Here is a 15,295-nt window from a genome sequence, read left to right as displayed (position 1 = left end):
GACTGTGCTCTTAACCACTACAAAATATCCTTCCTCATCCCCTTCCTTTCATAGAGAACTAACCCTATAAAACCCCTCCAAACTGGCTACTTCTCTAGAGTTATGAACTTCTTTTTGGGGTTCCCTTAAGAAAGGATTCTTGGTTCTTACGATCCCTACACTTAGGAAGTTCTTCCCAGTTGTTGAATCTGTTTGGTCTCAGTTCTGCTTGGAGTGACAAAGTGTCTGAAATGGTGCCTGCTCTCAGCTTAGAACTTTTTGGACCCTGTTAAGCTTATTCAAAGTACTTAAACAGCAATTTTTATCATTTCACGGTGACAATAAGGATGAGTAATGTTGGAGAGACCAGCTGCTCCTCCAAGGGCCTTCAGCTGTCTCCTCTGGCAACCACTCAACAGGTGGACAAAGCTGGCCCTCATGGTGGGAAGGGTTCCACCTCTTTCTCGCAAGTTCTGACTACACATCAACTATGTCCTCCACTCCCAGGCTGCAGGGAGTCTACAGTTCTGCTGCAAATAAGCTTGTTACAAACAACAGATAATACTACAAGGTAGTGGGACAAGTGCCCACTTAATCTTGTTTAGGTTGGTATTGAAATGTTTTACCCAGGTTGGGAAGAAACCATGGGATCCACTGGGTACATCTGGCCCCAGCTTTTAATAAAGTATTCTTGGGAAGAAGTTTCCCATCACAAAGGAAGACATACAAATATTTAAAAAGCAAACAAGTCATGGCTGCTCTCAGACCTGCTGCCATATGCTTTGCTTTTTTGAGCTTAAGGCTTAACATTAAAATAACAGCCTTGCATTCCTCAAATATCTCTACTTCTGTTCCTTACTTCTACTACTTGAAAAGGCTGTCAGCTGCTGTCACTTGGAGGCATTACCGTATTAGCCACCACTGTTTACTGCTTACTGTGTGGTATGGCTATTAGTTTAATAAGCCTCCTCTTGGAGGACACCCTAGGCTGTGGAAGAAGGAACCACATGCTGGAGTGTAACATCTAATGAAGGGGAGAGAGAGAGGGGAAGAGGAAGGGAGAGGGAGAGAGAGAGTGGAGGGTGGGATGCGGGGAATGGTGCTTTATAAATATTGATGAGAGAAACTGCATTCAATTCTATCAGGTTGTACTTTACTGATGGGTAAAGCACTGAATAGTTTTAAAAGTGTTTTAACCATTTTAAGGATCCCTGAGCTAATCCAGAAATACAGTCAGTGTGCAAAAGAGCAAGTTTGAGATCTGCAAGAAGTACAACACTGCAGCAAAGCTCTTTAATTCACTCTGCATAAATAGCTGAGCCTACAAAAGAAATCTCTAGTCAGAGGTTTCCTGGATTATAACAAGAATTCTCTGGATGGAGAGAAGAGAAGTGCCCTTTTCACTTGAAGACAAAGAAATGTTTGTAATGGAAATGTGTGAACCAATTTTCCAAGGAGAGCTGCTGAAAAGCACTGATTAAAAACACAGTGAGGTGATGAGGCAGAGAAATAAAACCAAAGCTGACCCACTTAAAGTTTGTGACTGCACTTACTTCTGAAAGTGAAGAAAGCCAGTCTGGGCCACCTTCTACATTCCCTCCCTTCTCCCCCACCCCAGGCCGTCTCCTCCCACCCATTACTGACTCTGCAATGCTGTAGACAATTAGAACCTTCCAGCGTGCAGGAGTGTTTACTATTTCTGGCCACTGTGTACTGGTTACCAAGCTACTACCACTGAGGATAAAATGGTAACCCAGGAGCTCAAAAGACAATGTCCTTCTCAACAAAGCCTAACCAACAGGCGTGGGTTCAGTGATTCCCAAGAAAGATGCGAAGACAGCAGGTAATTCAAGAATGCGGCACTTTATAATGATAATTCTTAGGTTATGTACAAATATTGATTAATTTATTTAAGAAATTCTGTTTCCTGGAAAATAAAACAAAGGCACAAAGAGGTAAGGTATCTTGATCAAAGTTGCCTAAAATAGAATAATCACCCAGAGCTAGTGGAAGCCAAGCCGTAGAGCAATATTTCTCAAATTTCAGTCATTGGAGTTTGTTTAACATACCTTTGCCATATCCAACTATATCTGTATTAGTATTTACTTAATATTTTTCTTTAAATTGACTTTAAAAGTTCTTAGTTGCCCCCTGAGCAGTAATTTCCATGAAATCACACTTTGATATGTATTGTATTTTTTCTAATACACATTTAAAAATGTATAACTATTAAAATACCAATGTTCATCCACAATCCATATAAAATCATCTCATGTACTCCAATGGTACACATTGAGAAAGAGTGAATAAAGTATTTTAACTAAATAAGGATGACCTAATACTATGTGGGGATGATCTAACAGGCTAAGTTTATATTTAAATATCAGGAAAAGACAATGATAAAGTGGGATTTTATATTATTGACTCCCAGGATGTCCATGAAGGACTTAGACGGATTAGAGAGAAAAAGGAGGGAAAAAGTAAACGTAGTAACTTCTGATTAAGGGGGAAGTGAAGACCCAGCAGGGTCACTTACATAAAGTTTTCTGGGTATTCACTCAGGGCCATGTCCATGATGTTCAGAGCATCGTGGTAATGCTTCTGTGCTGACAACAGGAGCGCGAGGAGATGCAGGGAGTTGACATCATCACCTTGAAGCTGAAGAGCTTGGCGGACGTACCCCAGAGCCTCTGGTATCTAGTTTAAAGCAAAACCAAAAAGGATTTTTAAACACACACATACACACACACAGTCACACAAGAGAGAAGCCATCATTTCAATGTCTGATTCTCCATAAACATCAAGAGTTGCTCTACACTGTGCCACGTTCAAATTTTAAGCCCAGTCTTTATGGCAGCCCCAGGATGTTAACCACAAACATGAAAACAGATGCTCCCTTCAAGAGCTAGTCTGACTGAAGAAGTGATACAAGAGACTGTTTCTCTGCATAACTGCCAATACCGTATCAAGTCGTTCATTTCTCCCTAAATAAGCACTTTCTTATGCTTTCCACAAAACGGATCTACTTTTGATTGTGCCCAAGATGATTTCACTCGAAATGGAGACACGTACAAATTGCCAGAGGTTTTAGTGGAATTAAACTGTCTTAGCTGAACTATTCTCATTTTTTAAAGTATTACTGAAATTAAAGTGCTTAATAAGTTATAAAACCTTTAACAGAGATTTCCAAATGATCAGATGCCTGTCATTCTTTTCTGGTTCCCTTGTCCTGGACCTCCATTAGACATCAAGGAAATATGCAAAAAAAAAACAAAACCCACACACCTTTCCAAACTATAACCCAAAATAACTTGATCCAAGAAACAAATTGCAATGCCACATACAAAGCAGATGTATCCAAATTCACAGGACCAGACACAACCTTAACCTTTAAATACAACAGCTGTTCAAGAGTTTCTTCAAAATCATCCGAGCACAAGGGTTGATAAAATGCGTACATAATGGATTTCTGAACACCTTGGATTCCATGCAGGTTTAACAGTAACCAGGGAGAATCGGAACCTGAAGCTGGATTTTGACATAGAGCTGGAGACTGAAGCATTCTTATACAACTGCCCCCGGGACTCCTTCCAGTCTTGCTCCAACTCCAGTCCTACATGGAGCCTCTTCTTAGCTCTCCTGCTTTTCCTCAAACCCTTAGTAACCTCACCCATTAGGAGAAATCCATGCCTTCTCTTTCCCTAATGTATTAGTTTTCCTCCCTGAACTGCCATTCTTGATGGATTTAGGTTATAAATGCGAGCTTTGGAGGATTTCTGCTGTTGAATCACAGAAATGTGGCTGCCACAGCTGGAAGGGAGATCATCTGGCCCAGACCTTCATTTACAGGGAGGAGGCTGAATCCAAAGAGGTGAAATGACTTGAGCGAGGTCACCAAGTTACTGAGTGACTGGGATGAGAGTGACTCTGTATCTTTTGATTCCTCTCCCTCCTCTCCTCCTGGTCGAACTCCTTCCCCCGGGTGGCAGGGAAACACTCCCTCAGAGCTCTGTGTTCTCATGCTAGGTGCCCACAAGGCTCCTTCTACTTATCCACTCCCCAGGGTGACAGCCTACTCTGTGAAGAGCACTCAACCCGGCATTACTAGACGTGTCAAAAGGCACAGCATAGGCATGGTGTTGACTTGCAGGGGTGACCAGGACCACCAGGGGCAAACTGACACAGGGTTCAAATCATGTCCTTACAAGGTAGCTGGCTTGAAGGAATACAGAGCTGGTTCCTTCATTCGACGAGTATCACTGAGTGCTGAACACACGTCAGGCAGTGCTCCAAGGGCCAGGGTAAATCAATGATGATGACAGATGTGGGTCCCTGCCCTCATGGAACCTAAACTCCAGTGAGGAAGACACATACCGAACAAGAGAGCTGAGCAAGAGAAAGAAGTGCAGGCTACTATAGGAAGAAGACTTCAGGGAGGAGGTGAGAGAAGCTCCCAGTGAAGGGGAGGGACCATGTGGTCAGTCACTGCCCACATTTGTTGCAGAAGCAGCTCTTGATCAGTCCCCCTGTGAGCCACACCATATCAGGTGAGAGGACCTTTACAGGGAAGGTATCTTGGTTTCCTCAGTCCCCAGGTTGCCAATGGAAGCCACTTCTCAATGCCATTCCCAGGCAACCAGGAAGTCAGATGCATGCCTCAGCCCAGGCTGCCAGGGGAATGGCATGTCTGGGGAGCTGACCCTTGATTCACCCTCCCAGTCAGCACTCAAGAATGTGCTGGGGTTACCACCAATGTCTTGCACCTGGTGGACGAGCAGGCATGTGGCCAGAGTCTCCAGAACAGCTGGGAGGGGACAGGAGGGTATGGGAATGGCAAAGGCAGCTTCTGGAGCTGCCTTTGGGAAGATGAAGGCCAGCGAAGCTTGCCTCTCCAGCAAGGAGAATAGTGCAGCATCTCCTATTTCAAGTAGCCACTGTGTGTAATTGTTCATATTTTCCGTGTATTTTAAAGGACCTGGTATCGTTTGGCTACCTCTGCTGGCACCTTCCTGTCAATTCCTGATACCCTTATGACAACCAGGCCCCAAACAGTGACTAAATCCCCACCGCGCAGCTCAGCAGTGGCTCTGCTACCCTGTTCCTGTTAGCAAGGCTCTTTGATGACTCCTGGGTTCAGGGTATACGCCATGTGCTGCATCCCACGTTGCCATCTGACCCTAGGTTGGGCCCTCCAGATCTGTGTGTGGATTTAATTTCCAAAAGCAGAGTCGGGAACTCCTGAGTCTTCACAGCTGATGTTCAAACTGACCAAAATACCAGGGTCTTCGCCGTAAGCAGTCAGTGTTCTCTGAGAAGGGTCCCTGGCTGCAAGTCAGCCACAAGTGAATGGAGGAAGATCACCTACAACCTCCAACTGAAGAGCTGAAGGAACTGTGTCGAGACACGCAGGGCGCCAAGGTTAGGGAGCATGAGAGTAACTGACCTGTCTGGAGATGGCAAGCTGCAGAGCCAGGTAGAAAGCTGCTTGGTGATCTGTGGGTGACAGGCTGTGCGCCCTGAAAAAATATTTATGTCTGTTAGTACACGGGAGAGGAGGCCAGTTTTACTTTCTCTATCAAACAAGTTGTCTTCACATTTGCATTTTTATACCGAGGCCACATACTTAGTTTTAACTATTTAACATTTCATTTAAACTCTTCTCCTTTGTCCACTAACAAATGCAAAGCATTTTGTCTCTCACCGCTGTATACAAGTATATCACAGGAGCATGCTTCTGTGTTTTGCCTACTGCTCGACGCTCACAGGCTTTGAGGAGGGGCCTGGAGGGGGAGAATCCACAGGCCCTGGGGTCTGAGCCCCCAGCGGAGGCTTCCTTTGGGCTGAGCTGGAGAAGGCCCTGTGTCACGCTGGGACACGGCGAGGCCATGTGTGTACTTGGCAAAGTGATGGCCGCTTTGGTTAAGTTTGGCTTGGCCTTAGCGCTACTTCATCCAAATTTCTGCATTTCAGAGAAACCATATGAAAATCCAAGACCCAGCTTAGCTCATAAAATGAGGTTTTGGTTTTTGATGAACGGCAGAAAAGAAAGACACTCTTCAGTGCTTTGAAGCGTCTACTAAATTCCATTGCAGTTTACTGATTTTGTCCACACAACTGTGATATGTGAGACTGTGGTAAGACACCAGGCTGTTTCACAAACTGGCCTTTGACACCACATGGGAAGAGGCCACACTGGCCTCCTAACTGATTGCAAACATGGCCTTTTTGTGCTTTTTGTATCTCAGCAAAAGCAACTCAAAATGTGACTACGTACAAGACACAATTCTGTGTCTAACAGCCTGGTGGGAAGAGAAAAACAAACTTTTACTTTCTTTAAAAGGCACCATGGAGCAGACTAATTAGGTGGGACCCAGATAGTAAACAAATCTTCACGCTGTTCTGTCAACATTTTGTGATGAAAGGACGCTCTTTTACCATCACAAAACAAATTCAATATAAAAAAGAAAACTGAATCATTATAGATTCAACTGTGGCAAATACACCGACAATGGCTTTCTATTAAGGCCTTTTAATCAAATTGTCTGTCTGCTGTTGGAAGGAGCTAAAAAGTCTCCCAGGTATTTGCCATCCAGAAAATATGCTAAATCCAGTAATTTGGGGAATTGTTTGGGCCAATGTAGTAGCTCCTATGCAGGACTGGGGTGAGGCAGAGTTAGTTTTTGTCCTTATATGAATCTTAAGAGCAAAGCACTTAAACTCCCATTCCTGGAGAACCACCACTGGTAACCTGGCCTGAAGACACAGCCTTAGGACTTTTCTCACCCTAGTTTCAGAGGCTGAGGCTGAGGTTTGTCTGTATTATCCTTTAAAATGTCTTATTTCTGCCAGAGGCCTACTCAGTACGCTCCAGCTTTTATAATTTTACAAGCATTGGTTTTTCATGAATTTGTACATCAAAGAATTTTTTCTTTGGTGTTCATAAAAAGTGAGATTGGAATGTCATGGTTTCTGTCTCTCACAATTATTCAGGGAATACGAATACAAAATTAATTATGAAGAGACTTTGAATTATTTAGGATTATTTTATCTTGTTTTCTTTCACAAATGATAAAATCAGGTTTCCATAACCCTCGAAAAGAATTTCTTAGAGCTATAATTTTCTCAGCCCAATTCTTATTTTTCACAAATGAAGTTAAATCAACTCATGGTTGCCTCTATACAACACCAACCAAGCGAAAAGCTAGCAATGGTTTGGTGAATTGAGGGTGTGGGTAAAGACAGTTCTCGCCAAAGGCCCCACCCTGGCCTCATCAATTGGTTTTTAACTGTTAACCACAGCGCTGTGAAAGAAACAAACCAGAAGTGCTAGAGATCTTGGTATTTCTGGGGTGCCTTAGGGCAACATCTCAAGAATTCAGAACTTAGCAAATAATGAATATCCAATTGCCAAATTTCCAATGAGGCACAACTTATACATATTTTAAAAACCTCAATTTGGCTCATGAATTAAACTGACCACTTTAGCCTATGAAAGAAGAAAGGAAACAAGAAGAATGCCAAACAAAACAAGAAAAAGCGCAGTGTTGATCTCATGTAGAGGCCAGAAAACTTGCTACGGTATTGCAGAACAACATCAACAGCTGGGTTTCCTGTGACAAAGCCCCTTTGGAATGCCCACAGGCGACCTGCCTGACAGAAACCAACACACGACACAGGTGAGAGAAAGACATTAGTGTTCTTTGAAAACTAACTGTAAGCCTTCTGAACTCTGCACATGAATCTAAAGCAGCCTCATAAACTCCATTCCCATGCAGTGGGCACCTGTCCAGGCTGCTAAGAGAAACCCAGACACCTAAAAACATCACCATAGGAACACTCAAAATGCTTCCCTTATCAAAGCACCTACCTCCACATTCATTAATTCAGTTTCTCTTTCATGAGGAAGAGGCTGCCCATCCATCAATATTATGCAGTACCTACAATGTGATGCCAGGCCCCATGCCAGCCTCTGGGGAGCCTGGAGATGAATCATACAAGTGCCCTTCCTTGAGGAGCTCCCTCTGCCCCCGGGGGGAGACCCAAAGTGACCATCGCAGTGCAGTGCGAGCACGGCCCAGAGAGAGGCATGTTGCGCTGCTCCTGGAGAGCATGACATGGGCCTCCCAGACACCCGGCTAAAACCCAGGACGCTGTGAGGTCCATCCCAGCGCTCTCTTAGACTCCAGTTCCAACATCCTCTAGAGCTGAACCAACAATATAGAGCATGCCGATCAATTTTAACTCTAATCCTTAAGGCAATAATAATACAAAAATAACTACAATTTATGATGTATCTACTATTAAGCATCTTGTCCAAGAACACCCACAATAATAACACAATAATAATTATAATCTATGAAGTATCTACTACTAAGCACCTTGCCCAAGAATACCCAGCAAAAGAGAGAGAGCCAGAAGTGGAATGGAGGATGTGAGATTCCAAGGCCTGGTCTTTGTACAATACCACCCTGCTGGCTCCTTGCAGTCCCCTCCAGTCCTGATGAGAGAACATGGGTGTATTAAGAACAGAAATGTGTAAACCTGGTTAAATCTATTACTCAGGAACCACACACTAGTTACACACATGGGGTGACCAACTTGTCCTGGTTTGCCCAGGACTTTCCTGGTTTTAGCACTGAAAGTCCCACGCTCTGGGAAGCCACTCAGTCCCCAATAAATCGGGATGGTTAGTCACCCTATACACACAAAACATACCACACTTGAACTCATGCTATGAGGGAGAGGGGAAAATAAAGTGGGATTGTGTACACTTGACCACACTAAGTGACACCACGCCACCTCTTCCTCCCGGAGCACCAGGCTTTCTGCACACTGTGGGTCAGTGTGCCACATGAAATATGCTCTCAACTGTTTTCAGGATTTCTTTTCTCAGGACGTGATAGCACACAGAAGAAGCAACTCAGATCAATTCAGCATCTTTAAAAAGCTTTGCTAACAATATTATGTTTTTCTTTACTATACTTTTGTACAGGGCAGATGAATTGGTTCAGCTGCTTGGGTTGAGCTTGTGAGTGTAAGAACAGCTGACAGTCTCACATTAAGATGCAGCCACCCGGCCGGGCGCAGTGGCTCACACCTGTAATCCTAGCACTCGGGGAGGCCGAGGCGGGCGGATCGCTTAAGGTCAGGAGTTCGAGACCAGCCTGAGCAAGAGCGAGACCCTGTCTCTGCTAAAAAAATAGAAAGAAATGATCTGGACAACTAAAAATATATATATAAAAAATTAGCCGGGCATGGTGGCACATGCCTGTAGTTCCAGCTACTCGGGAGGCTGAGGCAGGAGGATGGCTTGAGCCCAGGAGTTTGAGGTTGCTGTGAGCTAGGCTGACGCCACGGCACTCTAGCCAGGGCAACAGAGTGAGACTCTGTCTCAAAAAAAAAAAAAAAAAAGATGCAGCCACCCAACTAGGATGTCTTTAAAAATCATATTTTTGAATCCACTAGAGAGCAAATCTTTCTGGATTCTGGCTCCAATCACAATTAAAAGTTAATTTTCACGTGCTTATATCCACAACCCTATCCCTTTTTGAATTACAGTATTTTCTTTTGAAACAAAAAATGCAAAACAATAGTATAAACAGAATTGTGGGAAGAATATTTAAAATACATAGAAAAAGTACTTCTAATCCAAGTAGTTTTAAATTATCCATTTATATTTAAGAAATAATACAAATCATTCTTATTTACTTAAAACCTTTCCCTTAAAGATTTTTGTTAGGATTATAATTCACTAGAATAATCCTAGTTAATGTCTACTTGGAACAAAATAATTTTATTCCTTTGGAAAACATTCTGTATTTCACACAAATACTAATTTAGGTTAGCCTTCCACAACATAATCACTTAGGTTAGTGGGATTTTATTACTCTTTATTCCCATATGAACTAATATTTAAAAAATCTCTTTGAATTAAAACCTAAGCAAAAAAGGAACAAAAAAGAATTCAGGCCAATGGAACAGCTGTTATATAACACGAAGTTATACTGGCAGCCCAAGGCAGACCACCACTGTGGCTGTTTTTAGAGAGCCAGTAAGATGTGCTGATTTAAGAAAAGTGAAACAGATGTAATGACCACTTTCTACAGCATCCATGTGTGGGTTTTACAAACTAGGACTGGAGAATTTAAAACTTCAGATCATTTGAAATGGAAATGCTTTCCACACTCCGTGCTGAAGAACATCAACAAAAGCTTAGCATAGACAGGAGATCTGTTTGCAGATGTCAATTGGTACTTTTTGTCATTAACAAGACTGGGGCTGGCAAAGTCAAGAAGCTATCAGCAAGCCTGCTAGGAAACGAAGAAATGAAATGGAAGAGTCTCAGACTAACTGAAACCAAGTGATAATGATTTCACGAGAAAGGCACATGGATGCCACAACAAATCTGTAGGCAACCCCAGTCCTAAGAAAAGAGTCTAACAAAGGTTATTGGGTATTAGGAGGTCCTCATGAAATTTTCATATAAGCAATGACTATTAATAATAGAATTCCAAGAAATCAATGTAACTCAGATATATTTAATGTGATAGGATCAATACCAATTCTAGATTTCATATCATGGGGCTATACTTTCAGGCAACGATTTCATTTTAGTGATTTATTATACCTGTAATAAAAGTAAAATCAGGGCAGTATAGTAGAGGAGGCATAAGAAAAACTGGGTTACAGTCAAGAGAACTTGATCCCTTACTGACTTCAACATCTACATGACTGACAATTCCTGTAACTCCTGTATCCCAGCCCCTGATCTACAATGGACATATTGCTTGTCGGTCCACCTTATTGGTGTGCGGTGAGGAGCAAATTAAATAAGGGATGTGAGAGAGCACTGAGACGCTCAAGCACTTTATAATTACAAGACGTTATCCTCATTTCCTGGGCAGCACCATCACAGAGACAGGTACAAGGTATTATGGAGCAAAGTGGGGGCGGGGGCCTGGGGCTCACTGGGCTGGCTGTCTTCACTTAGTATTTCAGAGACTTCCTGAAAGCTGGCCTTTTCATTGTTTAATATAAAAACCTACAGCTTGACATATTTAAAAAAAAAAAAAAGCTAGAAAAGAATAATCTCTTTTCTAGATGATGACAAATGTCTTTAATAAAGGAATCATTTCCCTAGACATACAAAGTATCTATCTTTTTCAAGCTGAAATCACTTTATTAGGAATGAATAAAATGTGCCCAAATGGATAAACAGATTATGAATGCAGATTTACAGGGCAACAAGTGATGCAGCAAATTTTGATACTGTATGTTCGGTGCTCAAGACGAAAGACTCCCAGGGGTAAAACACTGTTTACATAATCTTTATAAATATCTCTTCTTTTTATACTTATCATACTTTGGTGTCATTATGTACAGCCGAGTGAAAAGATGAACTCCCACTCACCTCTGAAATGCAAGAAGCGCCTTTCTCTGTAGGACCTCCTGCATCCCTCGCAAAGAAGCTAAGAAAAGGGTTCAATTAGTCAGTGGCATGGGAGATCGGGGAGTTTTTGACAAATGCAAAACCAAAAACTGTATATTCAACTGGATTAAAAGCAATAATTTCTGAGTGCCTATGTGCCCAGCCCTGCACTAGGCACCGCAGAAGACAGGAAATGAAGCCCAGTTCTACCCGAGGCACTTGCATTCATTGGACATAGCTGTGAAACAATGCCAAGAGGAGAGAGTTGAGTTGGATGGTCACTCTTGGTACCCCCAGGCATCTAGGGGCTGTTTCCTAAAGATCAGTTGGGAACTCCAGAAGGAACATGTCTGTCCTGCCAAGTGTAGGCATATAACTCATGGGCAAAGACTAGCTCTACCAGGGTGGTATAGACAGATGCAAGCATCAGTGGTGTTACATTACATGGCCTTCAAAGTTCCTTCTGGCACTGAGAAGCCATAATCCTGGGCCAAGGACCTAGCTTGGTGCCATGAAAGGCTAGTTTAATTCCCACTGAACAATGCCCAGGACCTTTAACACCTTGATGTGAAAACAAGGGATGGAGCAGGCAAACCCAACACAGATACTGGAAAATTAGCTTACAAAGTGTGAGGCCACTTGGCTATGAGCCAACACTTCCCCTGTGCAGAGCACATGAGAAATGGCTCCCTTAAACTTGTCTAGGAAAGAAAGAGGGACTTTTTACTGGGGCAAGAAAAAAGTCCTGGAGAAACTTGTTTATGGTTGGAATTGTAGGAGGCCCTTATCTATCAACTCCAACAGGCAGCTCCCAGCCTGACAACAGACCGAGGGCAGTGGAAGGCTGCCCCAGGGCCAGATGTGGCCAGAGCCCATGGCTAACTTAGAACAGCGATGGAGCTAGAGAGAACCTTGGAGGGACCCTACCCATGCCAGGAAGGCATGATGTGTCGCACAACAGGGTCAAATGACTCTCCCAAAGTTACAGGGCTACTTAGGGGTAGAGTCTGAACTAAGAATTTACATGAATAAATGTGTGGCATTAAATTTACTCGTCACTGAAAGTCAACTGTGTTTAAAGCAATGTGCTGGTTATTGCCAATATATCATGTATATATGGAAAATTAGCAAAGAATCCAAATTGAAAACCAATTGATATATAAAACTTCCCCAGGGTCTTTGATATTCTAGGGCAAAGGAAGGGGGGATTGGAGGTAATTTGTAAAATAAACTATAACAAAACTATAAAGAAAAAAAGAAGTATTACAAAAGTCAGGATGGTATTTTGTCTCAGGAGGAAGAGGGAGCTTGTGAGGGCAATGTGGAGGGCTTCCCAGGTGGCTAGCAAGGTTCTGTCTCCTGAGCAGGGTGGTGGTTACAAGGGTACTTTGCCTTATATTAATTCATTAAGTTATACATTTGTCTTTGAGATTTTTTTTGTATCTGTGTTATATTTAACAATAAAATGTTAAAAGAAGAATAGTAGAAGTTCAGAAAAACAATTTGTAAATTTATACTTTCTGCAAACATATTGAAAATTTCATTAAGTCTACAAAACATAAGGAAGATTTTTTTTTTTTGGCCAGAAGCCCATCCACCAAAACTCTAAGCATGTCCACATGTACAAATCACCACACCCAAGAGCCCTGGATTTTTGGTGAGCTGCTGCACTGCACGTGTACGTGTCTGTGGATTAAAACGTTTGGATGGGGAAGGGGCAGTTCCTGACCAGTCAAGGGAAGCTTCCTGGAAGTGTCTGGCTCTGACTTTTCTACGTTCATGTACCTAAGATCCCACATCCTTTCTCATGGAGACAGTCCAGGCCAAGGGCAAGGGCAGGAGCAGGCACAAGGCTGGGTAGGTGAATCACCTTGCCCCTGGTGGCAGATGTCCCTGCACGTGCCAGTGAGGTGCCCATGCCCTGGCAGCATGGTGCATCTGGAACAGAGCTGGGATCCCTGACATGGGGCCCCCCTCCCTGCCCTCCCATTCTCCTGCCAGTCCAAGCAAAGAGGCACCAGGGGTCCCACAGGACAACAAACAATGACCCAACTTCTGCACCCTCCTGAGACAGAAGGGGATTGCGAGAACCCTGCAGTACACACTCAGGTGACTCAGCCCTGTGACCCAGCTGCTCCCGTGGGGTGGGACTTCTCTCACCATCAGTGGCCTGCAGACTGTACGTGAGCCCCAGAGCTAAGTAGCCTTTGGCCTTGAACTCTGACGTTTTCTCTCCTGCATCGACGACAGTTCTGGCAAACTTTTCAGCCTCTTCCAACTGAAAAATGAGACAAGTTAACAACAACAACAACAACCTGCAGAATTTCTAACATGAGTTCCTATAAGCATCTGCTGCCAAAAATGGATTTCTGATGAGTCACTTTGAAAATAACTCCCAAGTCTTCCGATCCCACTCTGGTGATTCTGTTTTCTTTATTGAGCCTCTCCTAACAGTCCCCGGGATTCCTATCTTGCTTTTCTCTTTGAAGTTTTCCTTATTGCTGATTTGCCTTCTTTTCCAAAGTCACTTTCATACTTGGTGGGGTTCTATTTTTTTCATTTTTATTTTCTACTGATTGGTTCTGTAATGAGATAGCACTAGGTATCTGGAAGATGAATTAAATATAATAATTTTTGTTAAGAATAAAGTTCTTGGAATGTTTTAAGCTTGGGTATTTCCTTTTTTTTTTGTAGGACATAAAGAACCCATTTAGGCTTGGATTCTCTTTGCTACAAGCTGTTAAAAATTTCAAAACTCCATCTATTTATTTTACAATATGTAACACATGGACCTCACACCAGCAGATTCCAATGAGAAAATGTGCACCTGTAAACTACACCCACAATAAGACCTCTTGCACAATTCATCAGAGGCAAAAATAATAAGATATGTTCCTTCAAAGTACGGCAAATGTTCATGTTATTGAAGCTGGGTGATAGTACATGGGAGTTCATTATACTCCTCATTTTTGTGATGTTTGGCAATTTTAATAATAAAAATGCAAGAAAAAATATAAAGAAATATTTGTTACTCTCATTTTTTTAAAGAGGGTTACTTTAGGCATTTAGAGATGTATGTGTTACAGTAATGAAGAAGGCCGTAGCTGGGAGGAGGGCAGCAGTCACTGCTGGAAACTGGCACGTTCGTTTGGTCCACTCCTCCGCCCACTCCCGGAGCTGCCTGCACTGCCCCCTGCCTGCTTACAGCCCCGAACTGTCGAAACCTACATGGCCACACTACGCCTTCTCAGCTGTGGGTTTCAGGTGAAAGCCTATTCTTTCAGAATGTCTTTTTTCTTCTACATTTTCCCAAGCAAAACTGAACAAAAGTGGAAGGCTATCTTCACAAGGCTTACTTTTCTCCTGCTGGGCAAGAATACATGGAAAAAACCAAGCAGCAAGGACTTTAATGGTGAAAAACCTGAGTTAGCAAGATGCCTCAGTCTTTTAAGCAGATTCTTCTTCTTGCTAATCTTGATACCAAGTTAAAGAAAATAAATTAAAACTCTATGGTACGTGGCAATTATCTATACCACCATCTCAGCAATTAGCCTGAGTTTTCTATTTTCTACTCAAATTATGTATTTTTTTAGGTACAAGAATTGTTACAAATCAGGCTATTGCCAAACTCAGATCTGAACAAGAATATCTGAAGAAGAAAGTGTATGTGAAGGAAGAGAAATGAAGAGTTGGATTTACACATGACCTAAACTAGAGGGTGACTCTTTGCTCTATAGCAAAACCCCAGCTCAGCCTAAGGTAGATAATTCAGTGACATACCCCTTCTCAGTCCTATATTACATACTTGCATAAAGCAAGATGCATCTGAGTATGAATTCCAATTCTATCTTATCATCACTACTCTTTTTTTTTTTTTTTTTTTTTTTT

The 15,295-nt window shown here is 42.6% G+C and overlaps 1 protein-coding gene across 1 annotated transcript in view; it reads right to left on the bottom strand.

Moving 5' to 3' along the window:
- Positions 1 to 15,295, bottom strand: part of TTC7B (tetratricopeptide repeat domain 7B) — a 236,156-nt gene that overhangs the window by 95,753 nt on the left and 125,108 nt on the right. Inside the window, exons 12-15 of the mRNA XM_012660002.1 lie at positions 13,568 to 13,685; positions 11,390 to 11,447; positions 5,423 to 5,495; positions 2,516 to 2,676 (exon numbers count right to left, since the gene is read on the bottom strand). Coding sequence (XP_012515456.1) covers positions 2,516 to 2,676; positions 5,423 to 5,495; positions 11,390 to 11,447; positions 13,568 to 13,685 — 410 coding nt within the window. The remainder of the gene's footprint in view (positions 1 to 2,515; positions 2,677 to 5,422; positions 5,496 to 11,389; positions 11,448 to 13,567; positions 13,686 to 15,295) is intronic.

Source organism: Propithecus coquereli, unplaced genomic scaffold (genome assembly GCF_000956105.1).
Source record: "Propithecus coquereli isolate 6110/MARCELLA unplaced genomic scaffold, Pcoq_1.0 Scaffold646, whole genome shotgun sequence".
Taxonomy (NCBI): Eukaryota; Metazoa; Chordata; class Mammalia; order Primates; family Indriidae; genus Propithecus; species Propithecus coquereli.
Note: the sequence above shows the minus strand (reverse complement) of the source record. Positions and strands in the feature narration are given on the sequence as shown.